This window comes from Brachypodium distachyon, chromosome 5 (genome assembly GCF_000005505.3).
Source record: "Brachypodium distachyon strain Bd21 chromosome 5, Brachypodium_distachyon_v3.0, whole genome shotgun sequence".
Taxonomy (NCBI): Eukaryota; Viridiplantae; Streptophyta; class Magnoliopsida; order Poales; family Poaceae; genus Brachypodium; species Brachypodium distachyon.
In genome coordinates, this window is record NC_016135.3 from 24,641,192 (window position 1) to 24,654,198 (window position 13,007).

Genomic DNA, 13,007 nt, shown 5'->3' on the forward strand with positions numbered 1-13,007 from the left:
CGTTACCCCCATATATACGTACCTGTATACTGACATAGTCACGGCGAGCTACAAATGGCAGCAGTAGCCTTTAAGCCCCTCCATTATGGCGCATCACATGGCAGCGTATACTACTACTTCCAGTACTACTAGAATGGCTGTACACCTGTCCGTCTTCCAGATGATTCGATCTCCTCTTGCTTTCCCTTCCTTCCATCCACCATGCATCCATCATCCATCCACGAGACGAGAGAAAAAGAGTGTGTGTGACCATGATCCATCGATCGATCCATTCAGCCAGCCAACAATGGATCCCTACACGGATGGATGGATCGATGGATATTATACGTACCCTGCAAGCCTCCTGCCTGCCTGCTGAACTTTACTGGAGACATGATAGGAGCAATGTACGGCTGCGATCGAGCTTAGATCGAGGGATGGAAAAAGGTTGGGAGATCGATCAGCTGGGGCGAACTGTTGCTTGCGGTGCTGGCAACAACCAACGTACAGGAACAAACGTGGTAGATTGCCTCCCCTCGTTTAATTATTGGTGCCAAATTAACGCCAGCTAGAACTAGATCTATCTGCCCAAGATTAATTATGATCTGGGCATACTCCTTTTTTAATACTGGAAAAAGATTATCGGATGCGGCGTGACGTCATCGAAAGGCCGCAACGTGGAGGAGGTAAAATTCGCTGCACAGTTGCTTTATTAATTTGCCCCCTCTGGTCAAATGGGGACACGGGGTCGCTAAATTAAAAATTATTTACTGCTACTGCTTGCGCCACTACGGAAACCGAAAGGGGGTTTGCCACTTGCATGGATGAGATGAGGCACTGTTTTGTCACAGCGCGCGCGTGATTGGCGCGTAACTTTCCCGTTTACCGGTGCGGTAAAGTTTTGGTTCGGGATAGAGGAGAGAAGAGGCAGGACAGCCATCCTTATCCACGCCGGCCAGCTAGTCTGGCACTGCCACCCGCCGGTCCGATTAAACTAAACAAAACAAAACAAAACAAACCCTCATGAAATGGATTAAAATACGATGGCCAGGAGTACTGGCAAAACACTCTTGCCTAAAAAAATCAACTACAGTAAATATTATTCCTATAAATACATTTTTTCCCGCTCCGTCCTTATCGTTTCCGTGACATTTCTTTGGATTATAGGGAGCATAGTTCGCTACTCCTAGTCCAGCTCTCTCTGGACTGAGCGAGCTGACAGGGAACGTCATTAAACAAGTAAGATGATAACGCGCTGCCCGTCCGTCCTTTTCACCCTGTCGCAGCCAACGTGCGTGAAAACCGGCCGTGCGTTCGTTGGCCTACCTACCTGCTACCTAGCCGTCTCGAGATCCGTATCGCCCGAATCCATCCATCCGGTCCGTCCGTCCACGTCGCGCTCTGAATCCGAGAGAAGAAGGAAGGAGGCGCAAGTACACTGTGAAGGAGAGAAAACATTCCATTGTGAGTAGCCAAAAGTGAACGAGGCAGAGAGGGGGAAAAAAGAGCGTGGGAGCGCGAGGGCAGCGGCAGCGGCTGCAGCAGAGCAGGGGGAGAGTACGTACTTGCTGCGCTCTCGCGTGCGTGCGTTCGGTGCGGTGCTTGCTCGTGTCCACATTCCCCATCCACCCTCCAGAAATAATAATCCCGGTTTGTTATTAGTGCTCGTTTCAGGTCCTTTGTCTTACAAAGATTAGCTGAGATTATTTTTTTGCTGTAATAAGTTTGTGAGATACTTCTGGCTTTTCTCTTTTTTTTAATAGTGTGGGGTTGTGCTGCGTCCAGTGGGAAGAGGGGGATTTTTTAATGGGGTGGGCGGGTTAACTTCGAGATAACAGTAGGATTAAAGCGTGGTAATCGAGGCAGTAAGTAAAGGTACTCCTACGGAGGAGAGAAAAAAAAACTGTTGTGACAGATGGCAAACCGAAGAAAAAATAATGGAACTAAACAAAGCAAGCAATTACTACTGCTCCCTCCGTTTGGCACTTGGACGACCTCTCTCTCACACCCGCGGCTTTCGCTTTGGGCACATGGGCGGTATATATACGCCCTTTCCCCAAGCCCACCCTTCTTCCTCCTCTCCAAATCTCGCTCCCCATGCCCTCCCCGTCCCACTGACGGTGGTCCCCACCGCCCCGACCTCGCCTCCCTTCCCCGGCCGGCGACCCTACGGCCAAGAGACCCGGCACCCCGTCGTCTCCGGTGAGCTCCTCCCCTCTCCTCTCCTCTTCCTCTTCCTGCACTCTCGCCGCTCGCGGTCCCTGCGGTCAGTCGGGGGACTCGTTTGTTGACGGTATCTGCTGGCCTCCGCGTCGTACGTAACCGGTGTTTGCTGCCTGTGGTTCCGCGCTCGCAGGTTCCTGGGAGGCCCTCGTGCCTGGATGGAGGCGGTCGCCGCGCGCCGCTGGCCCGGATCTCGCCGTCGGGGCGTCCCCGTCAGGTGAGGAGTCGGCTCCGGTTCTCATGTTACCTTCCCTCCCTGTGCTTGCGTTGGGAAGGGGGGAAGCGATCCTTTTCCCCCTTCTCCTTTTTTTTTTCTGTGCGAGGGGGCTTTACCAAACTCTATGACTCGTCAGTCAGGTGACATTATACCGGAAATTTTTTAGTTCCGTTTTGTGGGCGGCGACAGTGATTGCTGAATTGGTTGGGGATATGTCTTTGTCAACTTTCCTGTTAGTGACGTGAGATGGTTCGGGGCGGTTTGTGGAGCATTTTTTATTTATGGTTTCAACAGCCACACCGGATGTGTGTTCTCTTTTGCTTGTGCATTAATGGTTTGCGGTGAGAATAGAGAGGTATCTTAGCCTGGCATTTTGTAAACCTATAGGGTTTTTTTTTAGTGAAGCTAAGGCTTAGTTTATGTGTTGCTGTGAATCTGTTATAAATCAGACCGATTACTTCATGAAGATTTTTCCTGTTTTCATGTATTGGATCTACAACTAACAGGCAGTTTCTGGTAATGTGCTAGTAGTAAGTGGTATGCCATGACGACTTTGTAATGTTGGGGAACCTGTTGAGATCTGATTTTTTTAGCCCCCATGCACCGAAGGATGCTAGAATGTTTTTGTTATTTTTTTTATCAAGGCTAATGCTTTCACTATCATCATCGACTTTTTGTTGTGGAACTTGATTAGATTGTTTGGTCGTTTGGCTGTCCATGTTAGAAGAATAAACCATGTAGTCATTTTCTTGTTGAGTTGCAGCCTCTCATCTTTTTGGTCCTGATGTATTATATACATATAGTTTCTTACTTGATTCTGGATACTCCAAAGTTGGGGGAAATGAGTTTCCGCTGAAATATTTCTGTAGATATTTTATGAGCTAGTCAGTGACATCGATGAATGTTTCTTGATGAACCTGATGTTGAACTTCCAACTGGTCGCATGGTTGAAGCACATAACTTTAGTCTGTTTATGTGAGTGGAACACTTCAATAAACAGTGTTCATGTTTTGATCTTTGTCGCAATATCTTTTCAGGGGTGGTCTCTGAACCTTCAAACTTTTGTGTCCTCGGTTTTTTGTGACAAGTCAGAGAAAACAATGGAAGATTTACAAGATTGCAACTCCAAAAGCCTTGTTGCTGTTCCTGGTTCTCTGGTTCTGCACCTCTTTAGGCAGTTTGGTCAGCAGGATAATTCCTGGCATAAGTACACCTTAGCTTACTTTCTTTTGGTCAGGAATGAGTACTTCTCAAGGGAGCCAAGGAAACACTCAACTGTGAGTGGGCAACATGTTGACTGCTGTGATAGTTCAAAATTAGATCTGGCCAGTAAAGCACTGCCACTGAAGGAGCAGAATGCTGTTGTGAAGACTCAATCTGGAGGTGATTCCAGTTCCAATGGATCAAATGATGGTTTCCTTCCAGGCCTTCATGATGACATGGCTCAGGACTGCCTTGCTTGGACAAGCAGATCAGACTACCCCTCACTCTCTTGTCTGAACAAGAAATTCAATATGTTGATTAACGGTGGATATCTGTACAAACTGCGGAGGAAGTATGGCATTGTTGAGCATTGGGTATATCTTGCTTGCAGCTTGATGCCATGGGAAGCATTTGATCCTTCGAGAAATCGTTGGATGAGGCTCCCAAGAATGCCATGCGATGACTGCTTCTCCTGTGCAGACAAGGAATCACTTGCAGTTGGGACACAGCTGCTTGTCTTTGGCCGAGAATATACTGGCCTTGCTATTTGGATGTACAATTTACTGACACGTCATTGGTCTAGGTGCACTCCAATGAATCTTCCTCGCTGTCTCTTTGCCTCTGGAAGCTCTGGGGAGATTGCCATTGTTGCTGGTGGGTGTGATAGTACCGGTCAGGTGCTGATATCTGCTGAGCTGTACAATTCAGAGGCTGGGCATTGGGAGACTTTACCAGACATGAACTTACCTAGAAGACTCTCATCAGGTTTCTTCATGGATGGCATGTTTTATGTCATTGGGGGGGTGTCAAGTGAGAGGAATTCTCTGACTTGTGGAGAGGAATACAATCTTCAGACAAGGACATGGAGAAGGATACCTGATATGTACCCTGGAGGAACCAGTGCCTCGCAATCACCTCCTCTTATTGCTGTTGTGAATAACCAGCTCTATGCGGCTGACCAGTCCACAAACGTGGTTAAGAAGTACGACAAGGAAAATAACATTTGGAACATAGTGAAGCCATTGCCTGTCAGAGCTGACTCTTCCAATGGCTGGGGCCTAGCTTTCAGGGCATGTGGTGATAGATTGCTGGTCATTGGTGGTCATAGAGTACCCCGTGGCGAGGTAATACTGCTGCATTCTTGGTGCCCCGAAGGCGGGAACGGCGGTGCTGACTGGGAGGTGCTCTCAATGAAGGAGCGCGCCGGCGTGTTCGTTTACAACTGTGCAATAATGGGGTGCTGAATTGCCTTTGCTTCAGTATATGCCGCTTGTGTAGCAAAACCACCGATTTGTAGCTGCCGTCTCGCTACCCTTTATAATGACTTGTAATTCAGAAATGACACCCCCTCTCCTTTCGTGGAGCTCTCGATTAAATCTTTGGACGAGAGCATAGAGCATTCAGTTCAGATTACCTGGAACTTCGTTTTTAACACTCTTCTAAATTCGTTGTTCAGTATGAAGTCTATGCAATATTCTTTATTCACCATCTATGATGAAGAGTTGTTAGTCTATTGTACCCGAGCATTATCCCATCTCGCCATTGGATTCCCTCAACTGTTTTGAAAGATCAATTACATTTTACACATTCCTGGTTCATGTCTCTGCTGTGCAAAAGTGTCGGTGGTGCGTTCAAGGGACCAAATAATTTGTAGTCATCATGTCTCTACTGTTCTTCTGCCGTCCTTGTGTCAATTCGCCCTGCCATTTTTCATGTACGGAGCTGCCATGCCATGCCATTTCTCTCCCTGAAATTTCACCAGTACAGCCAGGCTAGACAGTTACAGGAGGCGGGAAAAGCTGGCTATTTCCTTTCTGTGGTAACTTCCGCGAAAAATATGTAGTCGTACATTTTTTACAGCTTTTTACGTTCTTGCGATCGGTCAGTAGCACCATACAACCATTTTTTTCTGTCAGTAAAATAGTTTGACCCGGGGCCTTGCTTTTAGAGGTGAGTTCCTTTCATTCCTGCCATGTTTTTCCTGATTCCTCATCTCAGTTTTGTCAACCTCGTTTACTTCACTGGTGGTTTTGCTTTGCATCCCCTTTGATGCAGAGCACTTCTCCTGCGTAGATCGCGATATGGTCCACTTGCCAGGCACGGACACCGCACCTGTCACCAGTGTGACATCTGACTTCTGCATTGGCCACTTTCGCTTTAGATGAGTTGACAACGCAGCTGTTCAGCAAGCATGTAGGTTTGACAAGTTCATGCCGGACAATTTCGCCGGCGACGCGGGCTGGCAAGAGAAATCTCTCGCATTTTCTGTTGGGGATTTTCCTGGGCTTTTGATCCGTTCTTCACTCGTTGTGAACGGAATGCCCGTCGCCATCTGCTAGTGCAAGACAATGAGTTACTTGACCGTATCCTTGTAACGGCGCGTGATGTGCAGTGAATCCTCTTTTGTGCCGACATCGGCATGGCGTGCTGTGAACGTCAGGCGTGTCCTCAGAGGTGCAACTGGCCAACTCGTCCCTGGATGAAGCTGGAGATATCATTTTGGAGATGGAATTGATCGAGTGATGTTCGTCCAAATTATTCAGATGATAACTCGAAATAATGAAGGACGAACTCATTCAGGCAATCAGGCAAGCCCCATGTGTCACGCACTTAAAACGAAGTAGCAGCATTGCTGGACAGTGGTAGTTCAGAAATGTAAGTCATGCAAAAGATTATCTTGATCAATCTTCATTTCCAAATATTTACATCGTACAAGGAAGCAAGCAACAGGTTGCTGTCCAACCTCTCCTTGTAAAGAAAACAAAGAAATTCCTCCAAAAATTGCATTCATCTATCACACTGCAATGTACAAATCGAGCAACACTAATTCCAACTTTTCACATTGATGTCTGTGTGGTTGTCTCCGATGATGAGAACGGTTCCGTCACTTCTGTGGTGGTGAAGGATCTCGATGGGTAGGAGCGCGTCTCGCTTGCTCCTTGTGGTTTGCTACTGACCTTGAGTTCGGCAAAATCGGTGATCAGGGCGGGCCTAGTAATCTTCTCCATGGAGATGTTCTTAGACCCTGTGAGCATTCTGACAACGGTTGTCATGTGGGGTCGGCGTGCCATTGCGTCTTGTGTGCATAGGAGGCCAACTTTCAAGAATAGGCATGCCTCCTCGACATCCAGGTCATCGCCTATATCGACATCTACGATCTCATCTAGATGTCCTTGCTCATAGAGTGCCCATGTCTGCAAAAACAAATAGCAACAGATTTGTCAGATTCAGCAATGTTCCTTGAAAAGATATCACATTGACTTATATGGCATTTGGAACAGGTAGAACTTACCTTCTCAAGTAGAAATTGATCTTCATGAGGCAATCTTGTGTTGGTGTTGCATCTGCCACTGACGATTTCTAACAGAAGAACTCCAAAACTATATATATCGGACTTTTTTGTCACTTGACCTCGGATAGCATATTCAGGAGCCAAGTATCCTCTAAACAGGAGTAAAATTACAAGTCAGAACAGGAAGTAAATTTTCTGAAAGAAAGAAACATCTCAAACCATGGTTGGGCTATGCTTACAATGTGCCCGCAACTCGGGTGCTCACGTGAGTTGCATTTGGAGGGAGGAGCCTCGCTAATCCGAAATCAGAAATTTTGGGGGTAAGGTCCTTGTCAAGCAGAATGTTGCTCGCTTTAATGTCCCGGTGGATAATGGGAGGACGTATTTCCTCGTGAAGAAATGCAAGTCCACGGGCAACACCCACGGCAATTTTGACACGAGCCCTCCAGTTGAACTGAATGTTGCTATAGCTGGAGCCTGCAATAGTAGATCCAGAAATTTTGAGTGTGTGATAAGTAAAAGAAGAACTCATTGCAAGAAGAAACAATGAAGGAATTGATGTATGGAAGACATGTTAGCTAGAACAAAGTGTTACCTAGCAATGTCTGTGAAAGGCTGTTTTTCTCAAGATAATTGTAAACAAGGATCCTATGGGACCCTTCAGCACAGCAACCGACAAGAGTGACTAGGTTTTCATGCTTGATGTCAGAAATTGCTGTGAGTTCAGTTAAGAACTCTCGGACACCTTGCCTTGAAGTAGCTGACAACACCTTCACTGCAACTAATGTGCCATCTTTAAGCATACCCTGATCGAGCAAAAATGAAATGTTAGCAAAGAGGGTGTGCCAAGTGGACAACTGATGAAGGTACCGACAGCTATTGCATACTTACCCTGAACACGGAACCAAAACCACCCTCTCCAATCTTATTTGCCCCACTGAAATCTTGAGTCGCCTTTCTCAACTCGTTGTAAGAAAATACCTTCACGCTATGTACATCTGAGACAAACAAACAGCAAGATAAAGTGTATAAGAATGGAGAATTTTTTTTAAACATGAAAGGCTAGGAAAGAACCGTGCTAAGATATGCAAAAGGCTGCTCACCATCATCGCCTTCAACAACATGTTGAGCTCTCTTTCCAAACAGAAAGCAACAAGACATCTTAGCAACAAACTTGAAGGAATTTCTGCAAAAAATATATGTAGCAGGCTGTCAGAAAAGGATTCTATATTAACCTGGTGAGTGCTGGCTCAAACTCCAATTATTGTGTGACCAACAAATCATAACTTTAAAACCATCAGTTGCAGTATACTGTACTAGCACACAAGATAAGAGAAAATGCTAGCACTATCAAACAACCTTTGTGTTTCTCTCATTATTGGAATTGGAATCCAAATTTTATAAGAGCAAACTGAACTGCCCTTTTGTTTATTATCCTAAGTAACTAGGCTATGGAGATAGTATCAAATTGTGTAACCACCGAGGGCTTCAGCCCAAACCAACCCTCCCATTTGTTCATCGTTTTCAAGGAATGAAACAAAGTCACATGTAAACGCAGACTTATCTTTGTGAAAGGAACAGGCACCTAACAGAACCACCGGACCAGCTATCCCCGTTGAAGGCTCTAAAAAAAAGGCTATCCTTGAAGACTGGAAATTTGGTGATAAGCCATCCCAGTCGAACTAAAGTAAGATATGGGCACGGGGCAAACGGTAATGAATTGTCTTATGCTCGGACAACGTCAATTGCATCAGAAAATCCTGATGGATATTTTTTTTAATCATAACATGGAGAAGCAACCAAATTAGCATTTAATTTCCTTGGGAGCAGGCACAAGCGCACAACCTACTGCTCGTTCTAATTCTTCCGGACGAAATTGGATTTGGAGCTCAGAGGAACTGATATAGGAGACGCAAAAAATTGAGATGAAACATCCTGAAGGCGACTAGAAGTTCCCACTTCTGTTCCCTTAATTCGGGAAAACCACAACCCATTGAAATCCAAATCCAAACATGTCATGAACCCTGGAGAATAAAGCTACAGAAGAGCGTGGAAGAATTCCTCAAACGAAAACCACCCCAAACCACAAGCAACCCTTGATCCAGACCAAAACAAATTTAAAAAAAAAAACTAGCGAGAGCTCACCTGCAGATGGAGAGCTTAGCTCGCGGCCTGTGGCGAAGGCGACGAAGCAATCAGACGACCAGTGGGTGAAGAGGATCAGTCGGTGTTGGGAGTCAGAGGCGGCGGTGGCGGGCGCAAATAAGAGAGGATGGGAGGGCGAGAGGGGGGAGTAGGCGGAGCAAGCGAGGAGGGAAGGAGAAGAAGAAGGTGGCTCGAAGGAGCTGAAGAGCACCACGCGAGTCTTTGACTTTTCTTCCTCCTCCTGCGCTCTGCTATCCTGCCCGGATTTTATTTATGTTGCTCGTTGTCAGGTGGCGAGGTCGTCGAAAAGAAAAGAAAGAAGCTCTTTTGGAGGGGAGCGGGCAGCGGCGTGGGGTCGACGTTTTTTGCCCCGCGTGCGCGCGCGCGCTTTGGTTGGGGTTTGGCTGGGCAGCAACGCGGAAGAGTCCAAGGACCGGCTCCAGCCTGCGTTCCGGTTCCCGGTCGCCGGCCGGGTCAGCAGCAACAGTAGATCCACGTATACGCCCCCTCCGCCGAGGTCCGAGGTGGCGCCTATCCGTAGAACAATCAACAACGGATGGATCGTTTCGAGCTGCTCCTGGGTTGCTCCCTCCTACTACGGTTGCCGATGCTTGAAAACACACGGCAGACATGCGTATACATATCGCCCACGCCAGCCACGTATGCTCAGGCTAAAATAGAGCTACACTACATGCATAGGAATAGGAGGCGCTACCCTGAACCGCCCGATCCGCTGTTGGACGGCCGATACTAGCTCGGTGCTCGGACCGACGTGCACGGGCCGCAAACACGACATCCGACACGCGCGCGTTCGAAGCTTGGTGCCCCTCCTTGCCCCCTATGTTGTCTCGTTTCTTCATATTTAGATGTAGAAATATGGAGATGACTGGATCAGGAGAGAGACTCAGATCGTCTTGCCCCCTGGGTTGTCTCGTTTGTTCATATTTTTATATTTTTTTTATTATTATAAACTTGTTCAAATGCCCTGATCTAAAACCTTGTTCTGAAATAGACGACGTATCATGCATTTCAAAGTTAGAGTTTGATCGAGAATCGGAACACTAGATGTTGGTCATATGACACAAGTAACGTGGAACCGTGGATTCACATTTGAAATCATTTTTCGCTATGTGTTTTTATTCTTTTTTCAGGCCCTGTCTAAATCTTGATACGCAAAAACTCTATTTGGTCTCTGTTCAGTTGTTTATTGTCAGTCATATGTTGGTCAGATTATTCTTAAGCATCTCATTCACTGGCAATAAAACATAGTTTGATGCGGCAGTTTAAAGCGTTTTAGGCTAGTTTTCGGTACACTACTATTTCTGATCACCTGGTCGCCTTGTTTTAACTACAGATTTCTTTGTCAATATAAACAGCGCTGGTTACGGTTGTTTCCTAAAAAAACACTCTTGTCAAAAAAACATCAGTACAGTTTTAATTAGATTTTTTTTATCAAACTAGAAAAGTCAAAATTGACGCTTGAACGATTAATCACCTTATGTAAAAAAAAACGCATCGACTAGCTACGTACGGGACACCGTGTCAGCCATTATGGTAACATCAGCGACATTTTTCCTTTCAGGGACAAGCTGTTAATATGACTTTGACGCTATATGGCTGTGAGCGGTCGGCCATTTTGCGTGTTCATACTCGAACGCGACCCCAATAATCCAAACCATTTGTTGACGTTCAAGGGAACACATGGGCCGCCGGGTCGTTTTACGCTTTGCACCTTGACCTGACCCGCGTGCGTACGTAGTCTCGCTGCACGCCAGTTGGCACACCATGGTCGTTGCACGTACGTACAACCGTACATCAAGAGGCAGTGATCTGTATATATATATACTCCATATGTGCATGTAAGCCATGCGATTTCTTGTCAGGAGGATTAATATATAAATCCATGTGTTTTCATTTTCCATGGCCGTACGTGACAAGGCTAGTTTCGATGCACCGTACGGCTTTTAGACCCAACGATGCATGCAAACCATGCACGAATTAATGTGTGTATACCGCCTGGTGTGCCCTGTCATGTCACGGTCGCTGATATGCTATTCCTCGCCACATGCGGGTTCCGTACAGAAATCGGTACGGAGCACGGTGTAAACATGGATGCATGCGTGTGTTTTGTGTACACACACCGTCAATTCATCAGGTCATGTTATGTTCGAGGTCAAAGGTGGCCTGCGGACAAACTAAGCACGCTATATCAATTACGTGGACTATATAACCTTGTACAGCCTCGGCCCCAAACCCCCATATGCTCCACGCGCGTCAAAACGGATAAAAAATATATCAAAATTATCAGGATTCGCGTGTGAGAGCGGCCATTTATTAGATGAGTGATTATCTGTCCGCTGGGAAAATGTCAAGCCTTGGAGTAGTTAATTAAGTACAGGAGTTAGCAATTAAGTTGGATGACGTGTCGCGTTGGACCCGCGCGCATGCATGCATCCATGCAGGGAGAAGTCGCCGGTCGCTGCTTCCCATCTTCTTTTTGCCTCTTTCGCGCGCACGCGCGCGCGTTCCCACGGTCGCGGGCTGAGGATCAGGATTCAGGAGGGGACAAGGAGCCGAGCCGTCGATGGCGACGGGACTGCCTAGCCTGTCCGCGTCTGACGCACGCTCAAAGCATATGGGATGTAGAACAAAAAACACTATGGAGAACCTGTAGATGACGCCACAGATGAACAAGAAGATTATTTACTGGTACTCAATTCAGCTGTGATACTCATGTTGTACTCCGTACATGCATAATACTCCTCCAGGGACAATTATTCCGGAATTAAGGTCTGCGAGGGTTCTTTCTTAAGGATAGCTTTTTTTTAGAGTCAAGGATAGCTTTTATCTTTTTTTATTGTATTTTTAATTGCTAACCACGTTTGCCACGTGGTGTCAAGGATAGCTTTTATCAATTCTCTGCATTCATCTTTTCTCTTTTTTTTCCGGAGTAAGAAACGGGCCTTAACAGGCCTGAAGAGTAGATTTCGCTTTAACCTTTAGTAATCTTGAACCAAGCTGATCAGCCCCGATCGAATACCAGGATCATGCGACTCGAACGTACGCCACGGGTCAAATCTGTAGACATATGCTTGTTGATGTGTTCAAGCTGTTCGTTGGGCGAAACCACCTCCTGGCTGCCTTAAGATTAATACTCGTGGCTTGTTTGTTGTTGCGAATGGTGAGTCTAGTATTGGTTTCCGGATTCAGGATCGTACATGCATTGATGGTATCTTTGTTCTATACTACGTACTGTGCAGATAGATGCTGAAGAATTTGAAGTCTGCCTTTGCCCGGCCGGAGCGTCCGCGATTGGGGCAGGAAAATTTATATCGATGCTGTTGTGGTTACTGCTTTCGACGCTATGAGATTGGACAGATTAAGACACTGTGGGTGAGATTACGTAGGTATGCAAAATTTCTTGTTCGTATTGATGTAAGTCAAGTCTTTTCTTTCTCCAACAGTGTACATGCACCTTTTCTTTCTCCCACCTAAAATTTTCTTACACGAGTCATTTGGATCAAAGTTTCGGGGTAGTCAAAATCATATGAACTGCATTCTTTTGACCGCTGTTTCCATAAATGATCTAATATACCACGAGCTCAATAACATGTTTTTTTTCCTCCAAAAGAACTCCAATATATTTTCTCTCCGGTAAAATTCCTATAATCATTTTACGTGAACCATCCAAAGGTATTACCGCCTATAATATTGTGCTCTAAGGGCGTTTTTTGATTCAAATGATTGAAAGTACACATGAATAGAAACACACACACACGATTGCAGCGTCATGACCACTTGAATCCTACACAGTTGTGTTGAATCCTAGAGAGTTGCATTGCACATAAGTTTATTTGATTGGACAAAATAGAGGTTTTAGTGGATGGAAAATTTCCTATGAAATGTAGTACAAAGAAAATCTTAAGAAAATACTCTTCGTGATTTAGT

General features: G+C 46.0%; 2 protein-coding genes across 4 annotated transcripts; one reads left to right on the plus strand and one right to left on the minus strand.

The window, feature by feature from the left end:
- The first annotated feature begins 2,020 nt into the window (after positions 1–2,020).
- LOC100845757 (F-box/kelch-repeat protein At5g60570) lies at positions 2,021–5,135 on the plus strand. 2 transcript variants are annotated; one of them, XM_003580516.4, is made up of 3 exons: positions 2,021–2,181; positions 2,336–2,419; positions 3,457–5,135. In XM_003580516.4, the coding sequence occupies exon 3, from the start codon at positions 3,520–3,522 to the stop codon at positions 4,864–4,866; it is 1,347 nt and encodes a 448-aa protein (XP_003580564.1). In that variant the 5' UTR covers positions 2,021–2,181; positions 2,336–2,419; positions 3,457–3,519; the 3' UTR covers positions 4,867–5,135. The 2 variants fall into 2 exon arrangements, with proteins under 2 accessions (XP_003580564.1, XP_024311497.1); XM_024455729.1 differs by lacking the exons at positions 2,021–2,181; positions 2,336–2,419 and adding an exon at positions 2,734–2,774.
- A 1,133-nt stretch (positions 5,136–6,268) lies between these two features.
- Positions 6,269–9,330, minus strand: LOC100844840 (cold-responsive protein kinase 1). Of its 2 annotated transcripts, none has more exons than XM_014895933.2 (7): positions 9,060–9,330; positions 8,018–8,100; positions 7,806–7,912; positions 7,510–7,720; positions 7,154–7,391; positions 6,915–7,065; positions 6,269–6,816 (listed from the first exon to the last, which is right to left on the minus strand). In XM_014895933.2, the coding sequence occupies exons 2-7, from the start codon at positions 8,073–8,075 to the stop codon at positions 6,460–6,462; spliced, it is 1,122 nt and encodes a 373-aa protein (XP_014751419.1). In that variant the 5' UTR covers positions 8,076–8,100; positions 9,060–9,330; the 3' UTR covers positions 6,269–6,459. The 2 variants fall into 2 exon arrangements, with proteins under 2 accessions (XP_014751419.1, XP_024311498.1); XM_024455730.1 differs by lacking the exon at positions 9,060–9,330 and adding an exon at positions 8,274–8,974.
- Positions 9,331–13,007: the final 3,677 nt, after the last annotated feature.

Coding starts and splice junctions, on each gene's coding strand:
- LOC100844840 (XM_024455730.1), bottom strand. Junction 7,913..8,017: donor TGTTGTTGAAGGCGATGATG/GTGAGCAGCCTT, acceptor TGTTTGTCTCAG/ATGTACATAGCGTGAAGGTA. Junction 7,721..7,805: donor GTTTTGGTTCCGTGTTCAGG/GTAAGTATGCAA, acceptor TTGCTCGATCAG/GGTATGCTTAAAGATGGCAC.
- LOC100845757 (XM_024455729.1), top strand. CDS start 2,751: ATGGTTTGCGGTGAGAATAGAGAG. Junction 2,775..3,456: donor TTTGCGGTGAGAATAGAGAG/GTATCTTAGCCT, acceptor ATATCTTTTCAG/GGGTGGTCTCTGAACCTTCA.